Source organism: Ascaphus truei, chromosome 3 (assembly GCF_040206685.1).
Source record: "Ascaphus truei isolate aAscTru1 chromosome 3, aAscTru1.hap1, whole genome shotgun sequence".
NCBI classification, from domain to species: domain Eukaryota; kingdom Metazoa; phylum Chordata; class Amphibia; order Anura; family Ascaphidae; genus Ascaphus; species Ascaphus truei.
Window position 1 is genome coordinate 229,953,692 of NC_134485.1, and position 27,006 is coordinate 229,980,697.

Genomic DNA, 27,006 nt, shown 5'->3' on the forward strand with positions numbered 1-27,006 from the left:
AAACCTCTCTCTCTCACTTTCCCCTCTCAGTAAAATCTACATTCTATACCAAAGAAGGACCCTTAGAGCTTCTAAAGCTTGTAACATTTCAACTACTTGTTGGTCCAATAAAAGGTATAATATCACCTACTCCCTCTCCCTCCTTTGTTACTACATGAAAGAGAGGACCAACACAGCTACAGTACCCACCCTTCTTTACCTGGGGAAGTGAGAATCTCTTTAGGGGCCTACCATATGCACTGTGTCGCAAACAGCTTTTTGTAGCGCATAATTGGCACACAGAAATCTCTTTTTTTCTTTTTTAAACAGTGTATCATTGTGCTCCAGTCAAATGATAGGAAGTGTCTGCAGCAAAGATGCTACAGGAAAATAAAGGAAGCTGCTTGTATGATTCAGTCCACATATAGGTTCTATGTCACAACCAAACAGGCTGTGCATTGCTATAAGTGCCCTTACAATGCTGTCTCAGTGGTACAATTGGCTTTCCGTAAAATTCAGGAAAGAAGAATTTTGGCTAGAATGAGAAAGAACTGTATCTATGATCACGCCCCTAAAGATGCAACACTAGTTGTCTACTCGTCTTTGCTAAAAAAAAAAGGCACAAGACTACAGGTTTGCCAACTACAAAAAAAAAGAGAGGCCATGGGTAACAGTTAGGTGTGAGGAGAACTATAACAAAATTGATGTACTGGAATTTAAGGATCCTGACCCAAAAGCAAGTTACCTCTCTACTGATATGGGGGTCGTGCTTGTTATGGATAAGCCCATGATGATCAAAGGAAGCTTTATGCCGGGGTCCCCTGGTACTGAAGGAGCTTCAAGACAGTGCTACTGTAGGAGAGATACCCTGCCACACATCACTTGGGATTTCCCCACACATTGAAAAAGCATGGATAAATTAATGCATCGAGAAAGAGAGGCCCAAGACTATAAGTCTCCCGACTGCCAAACAAATGTGCCTCGGGGGATGATCAGAGTTTATAAAAAAACTGCCATGGTTGAGCTGTTCGATATCAAGGATGATGAGCCAGACGTGGGTAGTCCCCCTAGTGACAGGGAAGAACGGATTGCATGAAGCAAGAAAAGACTCGTTGCCAAGCACATAAATGAAGACTTGGTAAAATGGAAAAAGGAGCTTGAGTGAGAAGTCCTCTGCAAAGTTGAAGAAGCTAAGTACATCATGGAAAAGTAGTGCTTGGAAAAAGTCCTTCACAAGCAACTAAAGTTTGCTGAATTTAAGTGTCTATGTGAAGAGATGTTGATTATCTACACTGGCTACAAGGACGTTGTCATGGGTGTCCTCTTCAACCACGGCCACATATCATGGTCACGAACTGATGGAGAGGTAGAAAGCTTCTCTGCCTCATCTCCTGACTACGAGATAATTGGCCCATAGGTGGAAAAAAGCAAGGTTGCTGGTAGGAGCAAGGATTGCCTTAAGAAAAATCTTTACTCTGGGGAAACCCCCAGACTAAATAGGTGGTCGCTCTCCCTCCAGCCATTCTCCCTTGACCTAGGGCTCAATAGAGAGCGGAGGTATGGGGCTTCCACCGAGTCTTGCTGTAGTTACCCACAAACAGAGGAGGAATGTAACAGGGTACCTTGCCTGTTGAACTAGTTTTGCAGGAAAACCTGTGTGTAAAGTTTGAGCCCAGCACTAAGCAGGTTCATTCAGAGGAGACTGTCCTCATTAGCCTGCTCAGCTGGCTTGTTAGCTCCTTTAAAAAGCCTGCAGCATTTACTTCTGGGAGATTTAGCACAAAAGTGTCTGTGCTGCTAGAGAGATCCCAGGGGAACAGAAACACTCTGTTCCAGGCAGCATCGGTCCCTGGAACACGCCAGAGGGAACCCCCACATTCACCGCTACAGACCATGGACTGACATTGAGAGCACCCTTCCTACAGGTACCTCTCTTTGGACTTTGTAAGAAGGTTGGTAAAAGCCTAGCCTTCAGATAGGGACTGCTGAAATGCTGCATGTGGTTAGACCTTGTTATTCTCACACTGAACCCACAGACCATGAGACTTTGTCTGTTTGAGCCAGGCCCACTGAGGGCCAGGCGGTGCCACAATCACCTCTTCCCCAAAGCAGGCACCCCCCCCCCCCCCACTGACTACTAGCCTCACCTAGGCAAGAACTGACCACCACCAGCCCTTTCAACCCACTGCTGCCTTGCCAGAGGCCTTTACAACACCAGAAAGGGGAACTGGTAACAGTCCACCCCCTTTGACACCCAAATGACCCCACCAAATTTCACCTACTGGCTGAAATTGAGTCCCGCCTCTACCCGTGAGCTGTAAGCTCATACTGTTTGCCCTTCTAGCTTAATACCACAAATGCCTCTATGAAGCTTGGGGAAACATGTTTCAGCATTGTTAAAAACAACTATCAAAAACGTTTACTGCCAAAGGGTCAGGCAGTGCCACTGCAGCATCTTCACCTGAAGCAGGCACAGGCCTGCCCGGGCAAGAACTAACCACCACCAGCAAGACTCCATGCTGGAGCCACAGCCCCAGCCTTTGCTTTAACTTGACTGGTGCAACCCTGTCAACCAGCTCTGTGAGCCACAGCTCATCCTATCCGCCTACCTTGCAAAACATCACCAAAGCCCCCATGTAGGCTGTCGGCAAAGCTACTACAATATCTCTACTCCCCGGTTCAATTACACTATCTTAGCTGCTAAATGCCCTGCCCAGGCAGGTACTGACTATCACCAGCAATGTGGGGCCCCATCCCTCTTGCTCCATACAAGAGGCTGCTACAGCAGCAAGCAGTGGTACTGGCGACAGCACACCCCCTTTTACACCCTCATAACCCCTCCAATTTTCCTAGGTTCATAACTGTATCCTATCACATCTGTCATTGATTAAACTCGGCCTTTCCTTCAATTTGTCTTCTGCAACACTGCCAATCAGCCCAGTGACCCCCAAACATGTTAAGCTACCACCCTTAATTATACCCCAAATTGATGCGGGGGAAAGAAGAAACCCCACTTATACACCCACAGAGATGGAGGGGTCAGAGACCCTACTTGTGCCCCCACTGGGATGGGGGGAGATCCAAATCATGCCCTCACTGGCTGCACAAGTGGGGACTTCACCCCCATCCCAGTGGGGGCATAAGTGGGGACTAACCCCTCCCAGTGGGGTCACAAGTGGTGCCTCTCTCCCCAATCCAGTAGGGGCACAATTGGGGTCTCCCTCTACCCCAACCCAGTGGGGGCACAATTGGGGTCTCTCCTTCCTCCATCCCATTGGGGGCACATGTGGAGTTTCTACACTCCCAATCCCAGTGGGGGTACAAGTGGGGCTCTCCCCCCACTCCCAGATGAGAAGGGGAGGGCAATAAATATTGTTGTAGCTGAAGTGGGAGCACAGGGGCTAAGGCCCTCCACTTACCCCCCAGCCGTTGGTGTAATTGCACTGCTTCCCGGAGACACAGGTCTTCGCACCTCTGATGGAGATACCCAAGGCCCAGACCACCTAAGTCACTCTGGCAGCCATGCCAGAGGCCATGCACACTGCACATGCCGCTCTGGCACCTCCGTGCTGGGATAGTCTGGCCCGCCAGCCCCTATGAGCTGCTGAAGCCAGAAGGCCATGTGGGAGCAGTACTCTGTCTGGAGCCAGCAAGCAGCTTTCATGAGGAGAGGGACTGGCAGGGGAGAGAGAAAGAGAGAGGGGTGGGGAAAGAGAGAGGGGTGGGGAAAGAGAGAGAGAGGTGGGGAGAGAGGGACGTTCCTGGTAAGGCGCAGACTGACTTCCCACCCCTGCATAGGATTTAAATAACTTCCCCCCCGGCCCCTCCCCCCTTCCACATCTGACCTTTATAGGGGAAGGAAGTCAGTCCAGCAGAAGAGAAAAAAAAGAGGGGGAGAGCTTTGCCCCTACGGTCGTGGGTCCTGTCGCCTAAGGGGCTCAAAGCTACTTTTATGCTGTATTAAAATAACTTTGTGTCTTTCAGATTTTAAAATAAATATTTTTTCAGAAGATAAATGGTTGAGTTATATTTGGGTGTTTGCAAAAATGCAATCAATTCTCTCAAATAGTTAACTACGTTTAAACAAAAAAAAGATTTTTTTTTCCTATGCATCTTTTGTTTTATAAGACATAAGGTACTAACAGACAGACAGTAAAAGTTGCTTATGCAAGTGTGTCAAATTATAATATCACAAGTTTTTTTTTAGATTTCCTTTGTGACAATCATTCCATAGAGTAATTTAAAACAAAGAAAAATTGCATTATAGGAAATCCATTAGTGACATTCAGTGACCCTAGCTGTAAGAATCAATAATGCATTAAGATGACTTTGTGATTTCTTGCTGTTGTGCAAGCAAATAATATTTTCATATATATTTGGTCTTGAATATTAGTAAACAGTGCAGTGGATAGGAGTCATTTCAGATTCCCATGCCCTGTTCACGTTACCAGTTCTGCAACCCTGCCTTCAACCATGATATCTTTAGGTACAGTGCTTTGGCTGCAGCCAGGGTTTCTGGGTAATGAAATGCAAATGAGCACACACAGTGTCACTTTTTGTTTATCGTTTTTTGTTTAAAAAAAAATAAAGAAATTGGAATGAAAGGGTGGAGTGTTTTTACCACAGCGGAATGCAACAAACCATAATTGTAAGGAATACATAAATAAGTAGATCTTGCACATTCTGAATTTCATTGAAAACAAGCACTTAGGATCTCAACTTTGTAATTGCCATTGAGAAAAACAACAGACTATCTGGAAAAGAACATTTTGTCAGGAAATAGCCCTGACATATATTTTCCTAGATTTTCCTAGTGTTTCCGGCTGGCGCTGCAAGCCAGACCAGAGGTCTGGCCCAACTTCTGTGTCCAACTCCCGGGCCTCTGGTGGCCACTGCCAGGCTGCTGGTGAACGCTGTCGGGCCCCAGCTCTCCCCAACTGCTGCTTGCCTCTTCCCATGCTGGGCCTCTCTCTCCAATCGGGGCATGCCCAGAAGTCAGGCCCAGCTTCCGGCACTCACCAGTGGGAGATAGATGCCCGGCATGGGATGAGTGTAATGGGACAAAAAGTCTGTACAACTCACCGCCAGTACACCTCATCACTTGACATGTCACCACTCTGATCCACACTCAGATGTCCTGTGTGGACCCCATTCCATCTTTAAATATCCCGCGCATGCGGAATAGTTACAAATGGAGTGGCGGCCATGCAGGACATCTGAGTGGGGATCGGAGCGGCGACATGTCAAGTGGTGTAGTAGTATGTCTTGGTAGTAATAATTTTATCTGAGGGGGTAGTGGTAGTTGTTTCGGGGGGTTAGTAGTAATTTTATCTGGAGGTAGTGGTAATTGTATCTGGGGGGGTAGTGGTGTTTGTATCTCGGGGAGTAGTGGTTTTTGTATCTGGGGGGTGTTTGTATCTGAGGGGGTTTGTATATTGTTTGTATTTGGGGGGGTGTAGTGGTGTATGTAATTTGGGGGTGGTCGTTGTATCTGTGGAGGGTATTGTGTGCGCATTTTGGGGGGTAATTATTGTGTTTGGAGGGTTATGTGGTCAGCATGGAGGAGGGGGTGGGGAGTGTGTGTGTGTGTGTGTGTGTGTGTGTGTGTGTGTGTGTGTGTGTGTGTGTGTGTGTGTGTGTGTGTGTGTGGCCAGGGGAGCAGGGGGAAATGAGTGCGAGGGAGGGGGGGGAGAATGAATGAGGAAGAGAGGGGAGAAGAGTGAGAGACAGAGGAGTGAGACAAATACAGGTGTTAAAGGGGAGGGCTCGCAAGGCCACTGACATGGGGAGGTTAAAACGCTAGTCTTCGGCCCCAGGATATCTGTCGGCGGCCTTGCCCACATTTGGAGGCATTGAAGGATTCTGCCTGTTTGCACATATCCACTTCAAATGTTAATGTTTTCTGCTGAAATCATTGATGAAATAGAACATTACAAAACAATAGATTATATAGAAATGTATGAGTGTCATCCAACTACAGAGTCTTATTAACAATATCTAATCAACAAAGTTGTTTTTTAAATGCAACATTATAGCACAATCTAAGGCTCTTTTTATGGAGAGCACCTGCAGGGTTTTGCTATACAGAGAGGGCTCTCCCACCTCTAGCAGTGAAAACAATAGCCACTGGGTACTGTAGCCCAGTGACATAACAAATTCTACATGTTAGCTCATAAACCGCAATATGTTTAAAACGGACATGTGCCATTCATAAACCAACCTTTACCTATCAGTTTGAAAAATAATGTTTTCCTAATAGGATACTGAATTTTGAAAGCCACTGGATAACCTGCCGCACTATGCATTTCTTTACACTACTGTATGTTGATGAAATTAGGTTAAAGTAGGTGGAGAGAGGCTACGCAAATAATCTGATGTGCAAATGCCCAAGCAGAAAAGGAAAATAGCCCAGTCAGTAAAACGGGGGATAAAGCCTTGTGTAGATATGTAGCGCACTTTCCCCCACCTTATCGGAGATATGAAGGCTACTGTGTGTGTGGTGCGTTACCTGTGGCTCGCAGGAGGCCTGAACCACCGCTGCGGGGAGCATGGGGTGTACCTGATCTGTCTGGTGACAGCGCCTCCACTTGTGCGGGATCATAACTATGTTGGATAACCCCGTCACAGGACCCAATGCTATGATACACACACTAATAAATATAACAGTTTGCTGCATGTATATAAAAAAGAAATAACAATACAACACCCACACCAAATAGGCCACGCACGGCCGTGACCCCACAGTGCCCTCCAATGCAGTATTTACACCCTGATGGGTTATTCCCCCAAAGTACTGAGGTGCCCCTGGGCACCCAACCACCCTGGTGTCCACAGGAGTCAACCCACCCAAAGTGTGTGTGGCAGTGCTGCCCCAACCGTGTGTTAAAGTTGGTGCACGTGTAGGTGTGATACCTGCTGGGTACTCCAGCACCCGGTAGCGCCGACTGAAGATAAAGGGGCCGTCCGGTCCCACGCCATTGTCGCCATTGATCAGGCCACCTCCACGTGGGGTTGTGTCCAGCTGGAATGTCCCACCATGAAGATTCTCTTATCTTTGGGGTGATCTGGTCCCAGACCACCGGATTGCCAGTTCTCTGCTGACGCCGCGTCCTGGCCATGTTCCTCAAATTTGGCAGTACAGGGACAGTGTCCCTATCTAATGGGCCTGTCCCTTCAGCAACCACAAGATTAGGGGAGTTGGGGCCTAGCTGGGGCCTAAGGGTGTCTTTGGCCTTGTGCACGGGTCACAGACTCCCTGCACACACACCCTACCCTCTCCTTGTCCCAGCTCCAACTGGCGTGGTCTCTGAAGCGCCAAATGTATCCATCTCAGACCTTGGGAATACTGCAACCCTATTGGCTCTATCTCCTCATCTGACTAGCAGCCTCTGGGGCTGCTGGGGATTGTAGTTCCCCAGCAGAGCTGAACTGTAATTGCCACTGCTCTGTCTATGCTACTGTGCATGCGTGCGCCATTAAAGATGGCCGCCGCCTGCACTGAGGAGCTCCGGCGACCGGATCCAACCCCCACCGTAACTCCCGGCATACCGGGCATCTGTCCGCACCCTCTGGCGGCACAAGCTGCTGACGCGGTGGTAAAGGGGGCCAAGGGGGGACCTGGCCACAGATATATAAATTAAAGGATAGATACAAAAGAAGGAATATTAAGACTAACGACAAAAGAGAAGAGTCATGTTGAGGGAGACATTAATAATTATTTTGCTCAGTTTACACAGTGGAAGGGGAGGGACCACAGTTGGGTAACAGGAATATAAATGAAGAGTAAATTGACAGAAGTGCATTATTAGAGGAGATAATCCCAGTGGAACTTTAAAAACTGGACAAGTGAATGGAGCCAGATGGGATACATTCAAGGATATTAAAATAATTTACTGGTGTGTTGGCAACGCCATTAATACAACTCTATAACCTGTCACTGTTAACAAGTGTATAAAAATCAAGTTTAGACATCACTCTTAAAAGTAGAACCAATAACCCTCAAAGCATATAATAAACAATTGCTGTTTGTGAGACCAGGGGGACCCAATAGTCAAAAGTTCCCACAAACAGATAAGTATATATAATACAAAGGATGTCACCAGAACACAAGGGAAAAACAGACAAAGGTAATACAAGGTAATGCAAAAAAAGATGAATGTATTAAATGCTAGAGATACCAGCCAACGGCTTTGAAGGGGTTCATTATCATTTTTTTGTTAAGGCATATTCCAGGTATATATTACATTGCAATACTGTATATACCTGGCATCTTCCTTAGAATATGGTTAACTCAGGCCGACTGAAATACATTATATCATATGTTATACCTATAAGTATATTACAAATGTACTAAGCATTCTCACTTGATTTAATCAAGACTTCTTTCAGTTAGTATTTTTTTTTTTACATACTCAATTAGAATTCTCAAGCGCAGCCTCAGTGCCTACTTATCAGACAATTAAATGAACTTCTTCAGTTCTAATATAAATGCCATTCATGTGGCATGTTGCTTATATGGTATACTCATCTAATCACATCCCCTAGCTGTGTCATCAACTGGTAAAATACAGACTGTGTGGCCTATTCTCGTTAATCAGCTTCTAAAGAGCCCTTTCCGATCGGATAAGCATGCTTTGCTATTCCTCACATGTCCAATCCATGTCTAAAAGCCTTTTACAGATGCGGTTCCACTCCAGTTCTGCCAATCCTTTCGGTTTTCAAAGAAATCTCCAACACGCTTTTTTTTTTACGACAACCTTTTTCTCATAGCATCTGTTATGCAAACTGCTTCTAACACCTTGATTCTTTTCTTTTTTCTTTTTTCACGGTCAATTCCATGGACAGGGTATAAATGGCACATTTGTAGTGCAAACAAAAATGTTAGAAGTTCATAAAATTACCAACTTGTAAAAACTCAAAATCTTGCCAAAAGTATTCAGTGAAAGGGTAGCAGAAGCTCAGGAAGAATTATAGAAAGGGTAGAAGGACCGAGAGTGGACGTACATATATGCTAAGAACTAAATCTATAGAGAACAACTTTATAGAAAGGTATCAAGAGCACTTGTACTTCACCTGTTACTTTAATGAGACCAGAAACTTATAGATTTATTGATAGTCTTGATATTATTTTCTTACTAATGCCCAGACTCCCTAAACTCAAATAACATGACCTAAATCAGGAACGGACATTATTTGCCCTGATTTTAGGACGTGATCACAAAATAATCTACATGCATATATAAAAGGTGTTTTACGGGTAGTGTTGTACCGGGTAGGGATTTATAAAAAAAATGGGTAACGGGTGCCTGGCCAAAATCAATAGTTCTACCCGGCCGGATACCCGGTTGGCACTTACCTGCAGGGCGAAGGACGACCGGGGCGACATCTATGAAGAGCAGCAGAGGTCCTGTGGCGGTGTCAGCATCCGAAGTGTCTTCAGCCGGCATGGGAGAAGCAGGAATCCATTACACAGCACAGCAGCAGATAGCAGTGTGAGCCGGGAAACCACGTGACCTGAGCAGGAGTGTTCCTATTGGAGAGACAGCTGTCCAATAGGATCGCTCTTGATCCTGCTCTGGTCATGTTGTTCCCCGGCTCACACTGCTTACCTGCTGCTATGCTGTGTAATTGATTCCTTCTCCCACGCCGGCTGAAGACACTTCGGAAGCTGACACCGCCACAGGACCTCTGCTGCTCTTCATAGATGTCTTCCATCACTGGCTTTACCCGACACGGGACATATTCTCAGTTGCTGGGTCCGGATAATGTCCGGGTAGCTGAAAAAGTGCCGGATACCAAGTAATTCTGGGTTCTCGGTACACCACTAGTTACAGGTCAATAGCAAAGGCTTAATGTTATATTATTTCCGGACAATGCTACGTTCTCTTCAAAAGTTATTTAATTCTTGGCATTACTTCCAGCCAGACAATGAAATAGGGCTTTTGGAAGAGAGGAGAAACTAGGAAAAGGTCATATCTAAACCTGGTGTTACTCCCATTTAGACATTGAAATAAGTGTTCTGCTCTATTTCAGTGTTTGGCTGGGAGTAACACCAGGTGTAGGTATGACTCAATACACATTGGTTTATTTTTTGCCATTAACATTAACAATGTTTTGCAAGTAGGATATTCTTATGCCTGTGACTCATTTGCATATAATTTACCTTAATGTCCTTTCTTTATAATGCTAGGCTTTAAATTTGATGTTAACATACTGTAAGTAAACATTATGTTACTTTCTTTAGTGAGTACAGTAACATTATGTTAACTGAGGTTAATATTACGTTATAACGACCTAAAGGAGTTTAGTTAGTCTGGGCCAAGATGCTTTATATACAGTGTATATATATATATGTGTGTGTGTGTGTGTGTGTGTGTGTGTGTGTGTGTGTGTTAAACCAACACATTTTACATTGTCATTTGTGTCCTACACGCAAATTGAATTTCATATATTCCAACTCAGGTGACAGAGGCAAAGCAGACTTTGGAAAAATGCTTAAAACTATCTCGGAAGCTGAGAAAAGAAATTAATAGCCTGACAGAATGGTTAGCTATGATAGATACAGAAGTAACAAAGAGATCAACAGAGGAGGGAATACCCAATAACCTGGATGAAGAAATTGCCTGGAGCAAGGTAATATTTCCATTGATGCTTCTCTTTGTTTGCAAGGCACCATCATTATTTGTGTTGGTTGTACTATATAATATATATGTATGTAAATTATTGCTTGTAAGAAAATCATATTTCTAAATTAAATGGTCCTATGTAAATACATGCGGAGACCTACCCCAGTCCTCTTCAATAGCCTGTATGCATAAAGTTATGCTTAGTGGTCTATTGGGGCTTGTTCACAAGATTGTCCAAACGCTTTTGGTGAGCCTAATACAGTATATTGAAAAGGTTTTCCATGCATAGAAGGGCTTTTTGTGAAGAGGCCTCATTGCTTTCAAGTTAATTTACTATACGAGTTGGATTTACAGTAGATGCCACAGGACTTCTGGATTGTTGTAAGTAATTATGAAAGTTACAGTGCTAAGTCAATATTTTCTGTGTAGCATTACAATTATATTAATTGTTGGATGTGGTACTTTCATGATAACAAATGTAATATTATATACATTCATTTCAAAAGCGCCGAATGAGATAAAACTCCATAAACTACAAGGGAGATACAGAAAAGTGAATGGACTACAATACTTATACATCACGTATTAGGGCATAAATGATTAATTTTGATATATCATTCTTCATATTATGTTTAATCTCCACAAATAATCGAACCATCCAACTGGCCTCTGAAGAAAATCTACCTGATTAATATACATGCATATTCATATGAATATATGCATCTCATTATGATTATTATTTTTAATCTGCTTTAGGACTATCACGAATACCACTACCTGAGAGCATGTGACTTGTATATGTGAAACGTGTTAATACATCCAGCTGACTACCTTACCTCCCCGCAGGGCACTAAAAATGAGCAATAACTCACTGAAAACTATCACACTACACCCCAATTACGCTTCCACCACCAATAATAATTAAAAGATTTACCCTCGGGAGTTTCTGGCCTCCTGATACTAGCAAAATATGGAATTAACGTAAAAACCTGATGTAGCAAAAATGGATCCGAAATCAATTTGAACCCAAAGATCACACATAACATTTTAGATTACTATAGCAAAAAGTGTACAGTGCTTCTTACAGAAAAGGAATGTTAAATAAACATACTATATATATATATATATATATATATATATATATATATATATATATATATATATATACTGTATATATATACTGTATATATATATATATATATATATATATATATATACTGTATATGTATATATATATATATATATATATATATATATATATATATATATATATATATATATACTGAGTTAAGTTATGGTGAGTAAAAAAAAGTGACAAAAACCCTCCACAGCAAAGCATATAGCAAATGTAAATATACTAATATAAATATAGCAAATGTAAATATACTAATGTCTTAGGCAGGTCTGCAACCCCGCCTTTCACCATTATCACCCAGCACACAGCACTTCCACTGCAGCAAGGGATTCTGGGAAATGACATGCAAATGAGCACACAGTGCCACTTTTTGCTTCAAAAATCATTTTATACATGGTTCTATCCCTTGCTGCAGTGGAAGTGCTGTGTGCTGGGTGATAATGATGAAAGGCGGGGTTGCAGACCTGCCTAAGACATGCAAATGAGCATACAGTATATTTACATTTGCTATATATATATATACTAGCTGAGAGACACGGCGTTGCCCGGGATGTAATGTTCCTGCTCCTCTCTCTCTCTCCTCCCCCCTCTCTCTTTCTCTTTCCCTATCTCCCCCTCCCTCTCTTCCCCCCTCTCCCCCTTCCCCTGTCTCCCCCCCCCTCTCTCCCCCTCTTCCCCTGTCTACCCCCTATCTCTACCCCTGTCTCCCCCCTCTCTGTTTGTCCCCAGTTAGAATCAATCCAGCTCCCCCCCTTTACAGGTCCGGTCCCTCCCCCCCTCCCCCCCATTTACCGGTCCGGTCCCCCTACCCCTTTCCAGCTCCGTTCCCCCCTCCTTTACAGCTTCATGCAGTGTGTGTGTGTGTGTGTGCGCGTCAGTCAGTGTGTGTGTGTGTGTGTGCGTCAGTCAGTGTGTGTGCGTGTGTGCGCGTCAGTCAGTGTGTGTGTGTGTGTGTGTGCGTCAGTCAGTGTGTGTGTGTGCGTCAGTCAGTGTGTGTGTGTGTGTGTGTGTGCGTCAGTCAGTGTGTGTGTATTTGTGTGTGTGTGTGTGCGTCAGTCAGTGTGTGTGTGTGTGTGCGTCAGTCAGTGTGTGTGTGTGTGTGCGTCAGTCAGTGTGTGTGTGTGTGTGTGTGTGCGTCAGTCAGTGTGTGTGCGTCAGTCAGTGTGTGTGTGTGTGTGTGTGTGTGTGTGTGTGTGTGTGTGTGTGTGTGTGTGTGTGTGTGTGTGTGTGTGTGCGTGTGTGTGTGTGTGTGTGTGTGTGTCAGTCAGTGGGTGTGGGCGTCAGTCAGTGTGTGTGTGCGTGTGTGTGTGGGCGTCAGTCAGTGGGTGTGTGTGTGTGCGCGTCAGTCAGAGGGTGTGTGTGTGCGTCAGTCAGTGTGTGTGTGTGTGTGTGTGTGTGTGTGTGTGTGTGTGTGTGTGTGTGTGTGTGTGTGTGTGTGTGTGTGTGTGTGTGTGTGTGTGTGTGTGTGTCAGTCAGTCAGTCAGTCAGTGTGTGTGGGTGGGTGTGTGTGTGCGTCAGTCAGTGGGTGTGTGTGTGGGCGCGCAAGTTAGTGGGTGTGTGTGTGTGTGCTCGCCAGTCAGTGGGTGTGTGCGTGCACCGGTCAGTGGGTGTGTGTGTGCGTTCGCCAGTCAGTGGGTGGGGGTGTGTGCGCGCATCAGTCAGTGGGTGTGGGTGTGGGCGTCAGTCAGTGTGTGTGCGTGTGTGTGTGTGCATCAGTCAGTGGGTGTGTGTGTGGGCACGCCAGTCAGTGGGTGTGTGTGTGTGCTCGCCAGTCAGTGGGTGTGTGTGTGCGTGCACCAGTCAGTGGGTGTGTGTGTGCGTTCGCCAGTCAGTGGGTGGGGGTGTGTGCGCGCATCAGTCAGTGGGTGTGTGTGTGCGCGTCAGTCAGTGTGTGCGCGTCAGTCAGTGTGTGTGTGTGTGCGCGCATCAGTTTGTGCGCGCGTCAGTCAGAGTGTGCGTGCGTCAGTCAGTGTGTGTGCGCGTCAGTTAGTGTATGTGCGCGTCAGTCAGTGTGTGCGCGCGTCAGTCAGTGTGTGCGCGGCAGTGTGTGTGTGCGTGCGCCAGTCTGTGTGTGTGCGTCAGTGTGTGTGTGTCAGTCAGTGTGTGTGTGTGGGTGTGTGTGTGCTCGCGCCAGTCTGTGTGTGCGCGGCAGTGTGTGTGTGCGTGCGCCAGTCTGTGTGTGTGCGTCAGTGTGTGTGTGTCAGTCAGTGTGTGTGTGTGTTACAGACAGGCAGTTCGTGTGTCAGTCAGTTTGTGTTTGTTGTTGTGTGTGTCCCCCATCTGCTTTTTCCTCTGCCCCCCCTCTGCTTTTTCCTCTGCTCCCCCCCCCCCCTCTGCTTTTTCCTCTGCTTTTTCCTCTACCACCCCCCCTCTGCTTTTTCCTCTGCCTTGTAACGAAGGGGGGGGGGGGGTGGGGGGTGGTTGTTGATACCTGTTCACGCTCCCGGCTTCCCGGCCTGGCCGCTGGTCCGGGTGGGGGGTCGATACCTGCTGGCGCCACCTCGGCCGTGGGGGGTGGGGTTGTGGGGGGGGGGGGGGTTGTGGGGTGGTGATAGCTGCTGGCGCCACCCAGCTTCCCGGCCTGGCCGGGGGGGGGGGGATGAGCTACCTGGCTGCTGGTGCTCCCGGCGGTAGTACTGTATGTGAGGCGGCGGCCACCACGTGTGAGAGGGGGCGACGTCGGTTACTCGGCGGTAGGCGGTAGGCGGCAGGCGGCGAGAGGTGAGGTGGAGGAGAGGAGCGTTTGAGGTGAGGCTGTGGAGCCGAGGAGCGTGCGCTGCTGGCCCCATGGTTCAGAGGCTGGGGTTTGCTGTGGGGGGGGGGGATGTGGGGAGAGGTGAGGCTGGGGCGCCGCCGGCTGTGGGTAGCGGTGCAGAGGCTGGGGGATGTGGGGAGAGGAGGTGGAGAGGAGATGGTGGCGGCACCGAGGAGCGGGCAGCGTTATTACCAACGGGTGAGTGTGACCAATGAGGCGTGCGGGGCGGGGCTGGTCCACGGACCAATCTGATTGGCCAGAGGGTGAGTGACAGACCAACTGACCAATCAGATTGGCCGTATCAGATTGGCCTTTGGGACAGACATACAACGTTTTGAGAAATATATATATATATATATATATATATATATATATATATATATATACGACAAGAATGACCTAGGCGCAAAGGGAGAAAGGAGAAGAGAACATAGGGTAGTATGTACTGGTAATTGACACCTTAAATGGTAAGATATGTACTCACAGAATAATAGTTTATAAAGGGCCTTTTATCCACCCTGGGATCTGGACCGGATGACGATCTCTCACTCTTCACAGAGCTTCTTATTCCAAACAATCATATAGAGCTGCTCCAGGATTCCAATAGCCTGTCCTCCGTCTCACAGGTATATCATGTACATATAGGGAAGTAAAAACACAAATATAGTGTCATTCAATTTTATTAAAAAAACTTTAGTATACCATGATAGGTAAAAAAAAACTCACATTTAGTGAGTCCTTTAAAAGCAGTTGAGAGTATTTAGGAGTATCTCACACTCATTTTATAACCTTTGTTCTCACACTGTCCTGTGAATATCACACTGTCCTGTGAATATCACACTGTCCTGCAGTCCTGTAGTTAGTATCCCAGTGTGCCTGACGTGCTTAAGTGATCTCTGTGGTCACAGCTGATCTGCGGGCTCACACTGTCTTGCGATTGTTACACTGTCCTGCAGTCCTGCAATTGGTATCCCAATGTACCTAACGTGCTTGGTTGATCTCTGCGGTCACAGCTGATCTGCGGGCTCCTTGCCTCCCTGCACCTGATCACTCAATACACCGCTCTCACTTCAATGTCTCGCAGCTGCGAGACTTGCGTCTGGATCTCACGAGACTCGCGGTGTTCTCCTCCTATGACGTCACAAATGCCGGTTACAGTACATACACGAAGTGTGTAGATTAGCCCATCACGTCTCCACTCTACTACTACTGATACAAAGTATCAGTCTGCCCTTCGCGTTTCTCGGTATAGGCTTCGTCAGGGGCTAATCTATATATATACACACACACACACACACACACACACACACACACACACACACACACACACACACAGAGACAGGCAGTTTAATCAAATTAAAGGTTATGAAACAACCTAATAAGTTACCACCTACTAGACTCCTCAAGAGTATGTGAGATTTAAATATAATAATTACTGTGTTATTGGTATAACACCCCTCTCAGATGAATTCTGATTTTGGTACTCAAATTAATTATTTTTATGCTCAAAATGTTGCCTCTGACAAGGACAGGAAACCCTTTTGTGGGTGTGTCTTATCTTCCACTTATTAATCTTTTGTGATGTTTATGACTGATCGTACTAGGAGAAAGAGAATGATTTTAATAAAATACCTTATAACTCTCTCCCTGTAATGACTACAATAAAAAAATCTTTACATTCGGGCTACTCCTAATTTTGAGAGGGAAACAAATAACTGACATATGTAACAAAACAAAAAATAGACAGCACTCAAAGAGGCTAAAGCTGGATACTTAATGGTGCAACAAGGGGGAGCCCTATTTCCTCCACACAATCAATAAAAACAGAACAATGTTCCCATGAATGACAATTGAAAAAGGAATAAGACAAATTAATTTAATCAAGAAAAGAACACAAACCCCCAAGGGGCGTAGGTCACACACAGTGTGTGGTAAATGTGACAAGGAAGGAGCAGGAGAAAACAAGGGAAGGGGAAGGGTAGGAAAGGAAAGGGAAATCTCAGGGATAATAGGGGAGGGCTGAGGGGGGGTTGGGTGTGCAAACAAATATGGTGATATAGGGGAAGGGGGGCAACATTTCAGGGTGAAGACCCCTTCTTCAGGCCCGTTCCCAAGGGCAAAAAAGTTGTCTGTTGGTACTTCCCTGTTATAAACTCACTTAAATGGTGAAAAAACAGATAATATAAGAGAAAATAATGTCAATCTAAATGGAGATGGTGAAATAAATGATTCCAGCACCTTAGGCAGAGTTATGGGGTATAATGGGCTCCTGAATCACGTTCAATGAAGAGCTAACTAGGAAAAATGGTGAGCTCAAAAATCCCAATTAGAAAACATAACGCATCCTAACAGATACACATTAGGAGGTTACATTTTCAAAGTTACACCATTTTTCTTTTTTGTATGCCGGTGGTAAACACACACACAACACAAACAACACACACAACACACACAAAATTAAAGTTAATTTCCAGACCGGGGGAAAGTACCACGGTGCTTCAGATGCTGCATCTGAAAAAATTCCGGTGGATCGGGATGTGAGATAGTGGAAGTGACGTCCGCGCCGGAATGTCATTGCCACGCCTCCAAATATGCGTTGTACTTCATTGCCACACTCCCAATTCACACCCGCTGATTACCCTGCAAAGCCGCAAAAAAGCTCAGGCTTCAGCAAGATGATTGCAGCATGTGTACGCCTCCGCTCCGTTCTGCTCCGTCTGGCTGACTATAGCCATGGCCTAAGGTGCAAGACACAAGAGAGTACTAACATTAGCACAGACACTAGTACTAGAGAGGTTCTCTACCGACCAGTTTGAGTCCACGGCAATGCAGGGATGTTTCTGCGCTTTCTGGAGTCCGTTAGTGGCGTGCCTCCTGCTCAGTCTCTCTCTCTTCCTTGTCACATTTACCACACACTGTGTGTGACCTACGCCCCTTGGGGGTTTGTGTTCTTTTCTTAATTAAATTAATTTGGCTTATTCCTTTTTCAATTGTCATTCATGAGTGCTGGGAACATTGCTCTGCATTTATAAATAACTGACATATGCAACACAGACACCCTTTCATATCTGATATTGTTTTAGCAGTTTATCATCTCAAATCGGTATCTTATATTATTATTGTTTGTGCCATGTATGAATGATCCTACATTTTGTAAATCTGTAAGGCTATGAATAGTGTACTTTCTGTCACCTCTGTGTGCTGGAAAGAGAAGGTCCATGATTTTTTATAATGCCACATTTTAGGATAACCCGGCCAGATCAGATCAAATCTTGGTACATCTGTACAATGTCACGTCAGCTCAATGTCAACATGATTCTCCTTTCTATTATTTTATTTGTCCATTAATGTAGACACCATGACAACCCAGGTTACCTCCCCAGGAGACAGGGGGAAATAGTTATTTTGGGCATGAAAGTTAACCACATGGTTGCTGTATCAACAGGTTGTAAATCTCAGGTAATTTTAAGTAAATAAAATCACCTCCTATGGCACATTCACATGTCTCACAGTGCTTCCACTGCAGCCAGGGATTCTGGGTAATGACATGCAAATGAGCACAAAGTGTTTCACCTTTTGCCCTCTGTCCATTTTAACATGGACCCAATGAGCTTAAGCCTGCCATATTACACAGCTTTTTCAGCACAGCGTGGGTTAAAGAAGTGCATAACCATTAAAACCAACTCACACACAGCTGTGTGTTTGACCTTCGGGTCTAATCAGTATGAGTGGTTATATTGGCACCCTCATGATGCCAGTAGACCCAAACTGACGAAACCCAAATGGTTGAAATAGCTGTGTGAGTAGGGTTACTGGCTATGCACTTCTTTAACCCATGCTTTGCAGATGAAGCGGAGTAATACAGCAGGCATAAGCTCAAGTAACAAAAGGTGACACACTGTGTGCTCATTTGCATGTCATTACCCAGAATCCCTGGCTGCAGTGGAAGCACTGTATGATAAGATAATGGGGAAAGGCAGTGTTGCAGACCCGTCTGAGACATGTGAATGTGCCCACAAGTGATATTTTTATTTGTTGTACACTTTACAGTGCACATTTTTTGTCACATTTTACCCACGATAACTTATTTAATGTGTGGGTAAGTTAAGAAATTGTGAAGACTGATACTTCATATGCTTTTAGCAGTCTTTTCCTAAAATTCTACCTTCTCAGTAAAACAAGTAATAACGTACCTTGGTAGACTGATGACATAACAGGAAAGAACACATGTTACAAGCGGAGCCTTATAAAATTCCAATGACTGGTCATCTAAGTAGCATTAGGAATTAGATCTCAGGCTACATCTATTGAAAAACGCCAACGTTAGCTTATAATAAAAACCATTCATTGTGTCTACAAAACCACAGCAAGAGACAGTTGTCAATGGGATTGTAATTACTAGTTTTTGACTTTTAAATCAACCCCAGTAGGTGACACCCCATTGCTCTTCAATATTTTTTCTCATTTTCACTTGCTTTTACGTCCTATGGTGAAGTCTATATAACACATCATTCTGTCTGAATCTTTGATTAATACTGGGATCTCATCTACCACTGCAGAGGACAAATGTCACATCTCAAGGAGCAAATTGCATATTCCTGCAGTTTTAATATATGAGAACCAACTTGCCAATCACCCAGTGCATTTACCAGGTAAAACAAAAGTGGCATTTACTAATTCTAGTAAAGTGCCCTGTTTATTTCTGTTTAAATGGCAGTCATATTCCCTAAATCAAATTAGCATTTCAAGGACAGCTAGCTCATTTATTTTGAATTTCAAATAACAATGGCAAAGCAGCAGGAAAAATGTGCAGGTTTTCCATTTGGATCATGAATACTCTGTATTGTAACTCTGTATTGTGTCTCCTGGATACTCAGTAATAAAGTTTCTGCGCTTTTGTAATGTTGAATGTTGCTTAGTCTGTTTATATTATGATGTGAGAATCTTAAAGCAGCAATTCAGCCAGAATTCTAAATTTAATTTTTACATCATTGAAACGGTGCTATTTTCATATCCGTTTTTGTTGCCCCATGCAGAATTCAATATGGCCACCGGCAAAATCCAATAGGAAGCCAGACCTAAGATATTGCAGCTTCCTATTGATAAGCGGATTCTGTGAGATTTGGTGGCCATTTTGTTTCCCCAGCACCGGTGAATACACCGGTGTGTATCTCAGGAACTGGGAGACCCCAGTAGCTGAAAATAGCTCCAGAAGAACTTCGTCTCTAATAACGTAAAACAATCAATAACAAATTATTCAGACAGGATTGCTGCTTTAAGTGTGATCAAACTTGGATAGATGTTTTCCTGATATGCTATAAAATGTCAACGCAAAATATCTATGTATGAACTCATCTGTAAATGGGCTTTGATGTACTTTAGTTAAATACAGTATATCTAGTTAGTTATTTACAATTTGTAAAAAAAAAATGTAATCAGCTTCAGCTTTTATAAAGTACCACAAACTTGTAAATCAAAGTTCTTGTATTTGTTGATGATAGGTACCTGGGGAGTTTCACACCAGCTGATATTAGGAAAAGAAAAAAATTAAACTTGATACATGCCATTATACTACTTGCATTCCGTAGTTCCTCCCATCGACACTTTAAAAAAAAAGTACGCTGACACACTTAGGGCAGAATAGCTACAAAATATGTTGATATACTGATTCAAAAACATGTAATATGACAATGCACTAACCAAAAACTGTCTTATATTACTGCAAAGTTCCCTATTTTTTAAAATGTGTATGTATTCATTTCTAAATACACAAAGAAAAATATAGTGCAACCTGTTGTGAAAAGGTGGTTACATAAATAAATAACTTTCCCAGCAGCCAAGGTAGTATCTCTTACCCCGAGAGGTACACAACAGAGTCCCACAAACATACCTAAAGTGCAGTGGCAAGGAAAAATATATTGTAGTCTGTGAGGATAACTCGCCCCCACTAGAATGTATGAGGAACTTACAAAGAGAAGTCTTGGTTGAAAAATTGGCAAAAGGTTCTTATAGAATGAATGCTTCTTAACGTGCTTGTATTCAGCATCATAGGCATGTACTGTAAGAGATAGGGAGAAAACCAACATAGTGAACAAGCAAGGGAACTATATCTGTCATATGGACACTATTAACCCTTGAGGCACCGGCTGCACGTACAGTACATTGTAAAAAACCAACATAGCCTAATCCTGTTGAATAACTTTCTAAAACATAATAGAATGCGCTTGCACTCACATGTCCCAGCTTAAAATGCGCATTCACAGTACAACTGACTTATTAAGGGGAACCGAGATGTATTTTCACCACCATGGCACAGGGTACGCATCTCCTCTTGGGTGTCTGTTGCAGTGTCCTTCCATGTCATGTGCTACCTTTCTCGTCTCGGGATATTCACCATCAGCGTCCAGTCGGATCCTCGCTCATGCGCAGTAAACACCCTACTCGTTTCACTCCGGCTTCTTCAGGGGTAATAAGAGTTCCTGCATCAAACTATTCCTTAATACCCTAATCTATCAATTATTTAAAGTTAAAGTGTATAAATAAAGGGAATATCATGACTTGAAACACAACTAATTATATCAATATCATTAGGGATACGATAAAAAAGGCATAAGGGTCATATACGACACAAATTTATCAAAATGCTCCACATGGTGAATTCATATACAAAAACACCTCTTATAGGCTCATATCTACCAAACAAATGTATGTATTTTAAAGCAAATTGGTACAGAAACTTTCTACAAAGGATACAAGAAAGAGGATTCCTTCTATAAGAACCTGTTGACAATTTTTCAACCAAAACTTCTCTTTGTGAGTTATGATACATTCTAGTGGGGGCTATGAATCAACAAAAAAAAAAATTCAATGCTGGTTTTTAATCAAGAAAAACAACTTTTATAATAAAAAATTTTAAGAAAAGTTATATTTTTTTATGATTTTAATATGATATTCAAGTCTATGTAAAAATCACTTCATCATTGCATTATTGCTTGTTTTAACTTGACTCCTTGATTGTGCTGACTGACAGCCTTCTAATTAGACCTTGCTTAGTTCAGACAAGGTATTAGCCTTCCAACACAAACAAGTGGCATGGAATCCAAGAGATTAACAGCCAACTAGATTTATAAAACAACAATAATGCATGCCAATAACAATCTTATTACAAAAGCACTCATTACGGTGTGCATACTATGTAAAATATATTGATAAATAAGACAATAAACACAACCAAAACATCTAACATTTCTATTCAACACCAAGGTGAAGTGCACCCTGTGCTTTTTTTTTTTACATTTCTGCAGACGACACAGAAAGAGATGGAAAAACGACAGCAGCAATTAAAGAATGTTCGAGACTTAGGGAGCTCCCTCCAAGCAGTGCTCGGGGAAAAGGCAAACCTTGTGGATGATAAACTTAGCCTTCTAAACAGCAATTGGGTAGGGGTAACCTCAAGAGCTGAAGAGTGGCTCCATCTATTGCTGGTGAGTATTTTTTGTGTGCTTCATATAGCAGTTTAACGTATAATCCTACGTATAATTTAACCCTGTAACGTATATTTTTATTTTGTGATATAAATCTTTTTCTATTGTTAGTGCCACATTTTGCATGTACGTTCAAAGCGGTGAAGGTTCTTTTATTGCACAGTCACATTAAGCAGTCTATCTAATCAAACAGATTGATTTCTCTTTTGCTCAAAGAATATTGTTGGAACAGATATGCTGACATGAATGTGCTGTATAGTGTGTCTAAAAAAGACAGTCCACGTGTTCCCTTTTGTAATATTAATGCATATCAGTATATTTAGGATATTTCAAAGCAGTGATCCAGGGCTGCTCGTTTTTATTCCCCGTCTTGTTACAGCATGGGATTTTGGGGGGGAGGGGGGGCGGAGGGAGGGGGGAGGGGGGGAGCCTTCTAGCTGAGCCACATTATTATTATCTTAGAGCTACAATCCAGACATTTTGTCCCCCTCCCCATTTTTAATTTAATTTACAAGATGGGAGGGTCTCTTAGGGCTGACCTGTGTTATTATCAGTTCTGGGGGGTGGGGGGTGGGGGTGAGGTGTCCCTGGGTCCCGTGATACTTACCAGTTAAGTTACCAGAGTCGCTGACCCTACAGGGCAAACAAAATGTCTGTTCAAATTGTGCATGTCCTGTGACCCAATAGGAAGCCACCACTTAATCCATTGCAGCTTCAATTTGTAAGGCCATTTAAATTGCATTGGGGAAGCCAGGAAGTAATGCCAGAAACTTCACTGGTAAGTATCCCGGCACCAGTATGACCTGAAGCTGAAAAGAACACAGTTCAGTCCTAAGGAACCCCTCAGTTCCCATCCTATAAATAAAATAAGAAAAAAAGGGAGGGTGGACAGGTTCAAAATGGCACGATTGCTGCTTTATGATCTAAAAAATGTACTTTGTATTTTGTCGTTTAGTTTTGCAAACATTTATAGTTTTTAAAAAGATGTCCTGAAATCTAGTACAGTACAGACGCAGTCACCAGTATTAGAACACTTACCTGGGAAATTCTGGGAGATTCTGGGGCAGTCTCACAGTAAATGCCTCAACATTGCCCCAACATTTCTGTGAGATTCTTAATGGACCATCGGATTAACTCAGTGGGGGGTCCCTGCAGTCCCATTCAAACTGCTGTGTTAATCCGATGGGCCATTAAGAATCTCACAGAAATGTTGCGGCATGTTGGGCATTTACTGTGAGACTGCCCCAGAATCTACCCAGGCAAGAGTTCTAATACTCGTGGCTGCATCTGTATCTCTTACTGTTGTTGAACAAGAAAAGAAACACATAGGGGCCTATGCTATAAGCGTTCATAAGCTATTTATCAAGCACTTATCGATCAAAATGCCTTCTGCGATTCTGTAAGCGTCAATAAGTGAGCGATAAAAAAATGAATCGCCAACATTTTGAGCCTTCAAAAAAAAAGCCACTTAGAGCCAGGTTCTGAAACTCGTGCAATTCTAGTAGTCGCGATTAGGTTACCGAGGCTAACCGCCGCTCTAGAATGGTGAGTTTCTCCCAAAATTCTCACGCCAGGCAAAGTTAGTGTGAGGCTGTTGAGAAGCTGCTGAAAGGCAGCGATACAGGACTTAGAAAAAAATGCTTTTTTTCTGCATCAGATTGATGCTGGGGGTCAACTGAGCTGATTTCCATTAATATCAGCACTGGAGACCCCCGGCATGATTCCCATGCAATAAAAATGCATTTACAGGCAACTTAATTAACTTATCGGCTAACCGCTAAGGCACTTAAGGGGTTAACCCCTCCCGCTACCCACCAAGGGCCAAATACCCCCTTCACCAACCCCTGCTACCCACAATAAACATTAACAACACAACAACACTAATACCCACCATCTCTACCCCGACATGATTGTTACCAGAGGGGGTCCTCAAGTGGTCCCTGCGGATGTCTGTGGGCCCTTGGGTGGTCCACGCGGGGGTCCAGGGGTCCTCAGGTGGTACCCATGGGTGTCTGGGGGCCATCGGGTGGTCCCTGCTGGTCCGCGCTGTCCTGCAGTACCAATTCTGTGGCAATGGTTTTTTGCAATACATAGAAATAAACCCCCCCCCCCCAACACATACAGTACAGTAATGGGCAAAATAACTATTATCCAGATATGGATAATAGTGCATTTGCCCATTATAAAATAAACTTTAGCCAACCAGGGTATAGTGGTCCCAGGGTGTGTGTTCAGGCCTCCTGGGTGGGTAGCAGGGGATGGGTGTGTTAACCCCTTAATTACTTTAGAGTTTATTTACCGCTAAGGTTATTAAGGGATTAGGGGCCATTAGATTGTATTTTTTAATGTATTCTTGCTGACATCAAAGGACATGGACCTGCAGTATGCTGACGAGGACGCCCTTCATGATGGCAGGGGTTAGTAGAAAGGTTTATTTACTTTATTTATACTGGCTGGCTAATGTTTTATTTTATAATGGGCAAATGCACTATTATCCATATCTGGATACTAGTTATTTTGCCCATTACTGTACTGTATGTGTTGGGGGAAGGGGTGTGTATTTTTTTCTATGTATTGCAACAGGATTGGTACCACAGGCCAGCGGGGCCCACCTGAGGACCCCCGGACACCTGCGGGGACCACCCGACGTCCCACAGACAGCCGCGGGGACCACCTGAAGACCCCTGGACACCCGCAGTGACCATCTGAGAGGCCCCAGAAGCGAGAGGCCCCAGAAGCCCGCGGGCACCACCTGAGGACCCCTGGACACTCGCAGTGACCACTCAAGGGCCCTCAGATACCCACGGGGACCACCTGAGGACACTCGGACACCTGCGGGCTCTGGTATCAATCATGTGGGGGTAGAGGAGTTGGGTATTAGGGTTGTTGTTTTTTTAATGTTTATTGTGGGTAGCAGCTATGGGGTGCCGGTATCTCCAATGCATTTAAATGTCCCGTGTCACGTGACTGTGGTAATAAAATGCATGGGAGATACCGGCACCCCATAACGGGGCCTGTATCTCGGGAAGCAGGGGATCCCGGACCTGAAATCAATGCGGTTCTGCTCATCTACACTAAAATTAATTTTTTTTATTAATAAACATTCATTTCGGCCGAGATTTGCGCAGGCGGCCCTCTCTGAGCAGCTCTCTCTGCAGCTGAAAAAATTGCCAGGTAAGGCCTTTTCAGAGATGCGATCATCACGCCGCCGGCTACTCGCCCGTTTTGGGGATTTTGCTATCACAGGTAATCAAGGTTTTCTGAGTACCGTGATAGCAAAGCTCAAAAAACAGGCGATTTAAATGGCCGAGTGATTTTTTTTTATGAACGCTTATAGCATAGGCCCCATAAAGTTTTCCCTGTGCCTTTGTTGGATAAAACCTCCTTTGTATACTGTACCTTGTTTCCAGTGATGTGCTAACCTGCCGAGATTCGCGTCACCACTGTATAGATTAAACTTTTCAATAAGTGAAAAAAAAAAAAAAAAATATTCACTATTTTGCTTTTGCAAAGTGGAGAAATCACTTCCCAGCAATTTTTACATAAAAGCTAAAGTAATCTAAATGAATTAAACATGATGCAATGCCCATTCGCTTTTACCATTTAAGTAAACTTGTTGCAGACTTTTATATTGAAGGGCAACATTTTGCATTTCTCTATTTTCCTGTTGCGGGCATAATGCTCTTTATAATGCTACTTGTGTTGTAATGACTTGTTTTCAGGAGTTTCAAAGACAAATGGAAACGTTTGACCAAGGTGTTGCTAACACTACGGCTTGGATGTATCGTGCTGAAATACTATTAGATGAGTCACAACAGAAGCCGCAGTTGAGAGAAGACACACTTAAGGTATATATGTATTTGTATTGGTCCACATGTGTGATATAACTGTATTTTACAACATGATGTGTTTCTCTTCTGCTTACATTTTACAATTGTTAGCATACAGTACTTTAACGTTATGGGGTGAAAAGACAGAAACATTACATTTTAATAATTAAAATATATTCAAACACATGCTGTTAGAGTAGTCAAATGAATCTCTTTTTCACCCAATTCTACTCCAGCATATTTTAACCCAGGGTTTCTCAACTCCAGTCCTCAAGACCCCCAATTGGTCAGGTTTTCAGGATATCCCAGATTCAACACAGCTGTCTCAATCAGTGGCTCAGTCAAAGACTGAGCCACTGATTTAGCCACCGGTGCTGAAGCTGGGATATCTTTAAGTCCTGACCTGTTGGGGAGCTTGAGGACTGGAGTTAAGAACCTGGGTATTTAATATAATATCTGTTGGGGTCAATCAAAAGATTGTAAATTGAGTTGCTTGTAACTGGCCTAGCTAAGCTACTTTGACACGTCTTTCCTGCTTCCATGCAGTATGTACTCTCAGTATTTATGAAAAATATCAACTGCATACATGTGGTAATTATATTGAATGAAACAGTGGTCCTCAGTTGACTGGAATGTGATTGAGGTGAATAATTTATTTGAACTAGGTGGGGTGTATGGTTGCCTGCACAAAATCCTTTAATTTTGTAACTTTTCTATGAAGCAGTACAGTAGATGGTTTACAGTAATCAAAATGTCGATAGGTGGGTATTATTTTTTAAACGGGTTATTTATTTTTTACATGCTTAAGACAGGAACTACATTGAATATGCCTAACTGGTATTGCTTTATTTTATCCATAAAATCTACTCAGGACTGCTTTTTGAAGTCATTAAAATTAATTCCATTTAACCATAGAATACTGAGCTCTTGGACAGATAACCTGGGGTTCAGCCTATACAGTAATGAGTGAGTGGCATTGTGGAGCTGAGCTTGGGGGTCATGTCTTCAGGGCCAGTGCAAGGGTATTTGGCGTCTTCAGCAATGAAACAAACAAAATTCCCTCCCCTCCCCAAACAAAATTCCCCCTAACTCGCTGAATCTTTTTTACAGTATGTTGGCTGGACTTGCCCCAGCCCGACACAATCCCCTCTCTCTCCCAACCGCCCTCATTTTCATTCCCTCACCCCCTTTTCATTTC

The 27,006-nt window shown here is 43.8% G+C and overlaps 1 protein-coding gene across 17 annotated transcripts in view; it reads left to right on the forward strand.

Annotated features, from left to right (window-relative positions):
- DMD (dystrophin) overlaps positions 1–27,006 on the forward strand; it is a 2,761,517-nt gene that overhangs the window by 1,340,425 nt on the left and 1,394,086 nt on the right. For all 17 annotated transcript variants that reach the window (XM_075590265.1, XM_075590266.1, XM_075590270.1 and 14 more), the window contains 3 exons: positions 10,441–10,611; positions 21,799–21,978; positions 25,701–25,826. In XM_075590265.1, the coding sequence (XP_075446380.1) occupies positions 10,441–10,611; positions 21,799–21,978; positions 25,701–25,826 (477 nt within the window). The remainder of the gene's footprint in view (positions 1–10,440; positions 10,612–21,798; positions 21,979–25,700; positions 25,827–27,006) is intronic.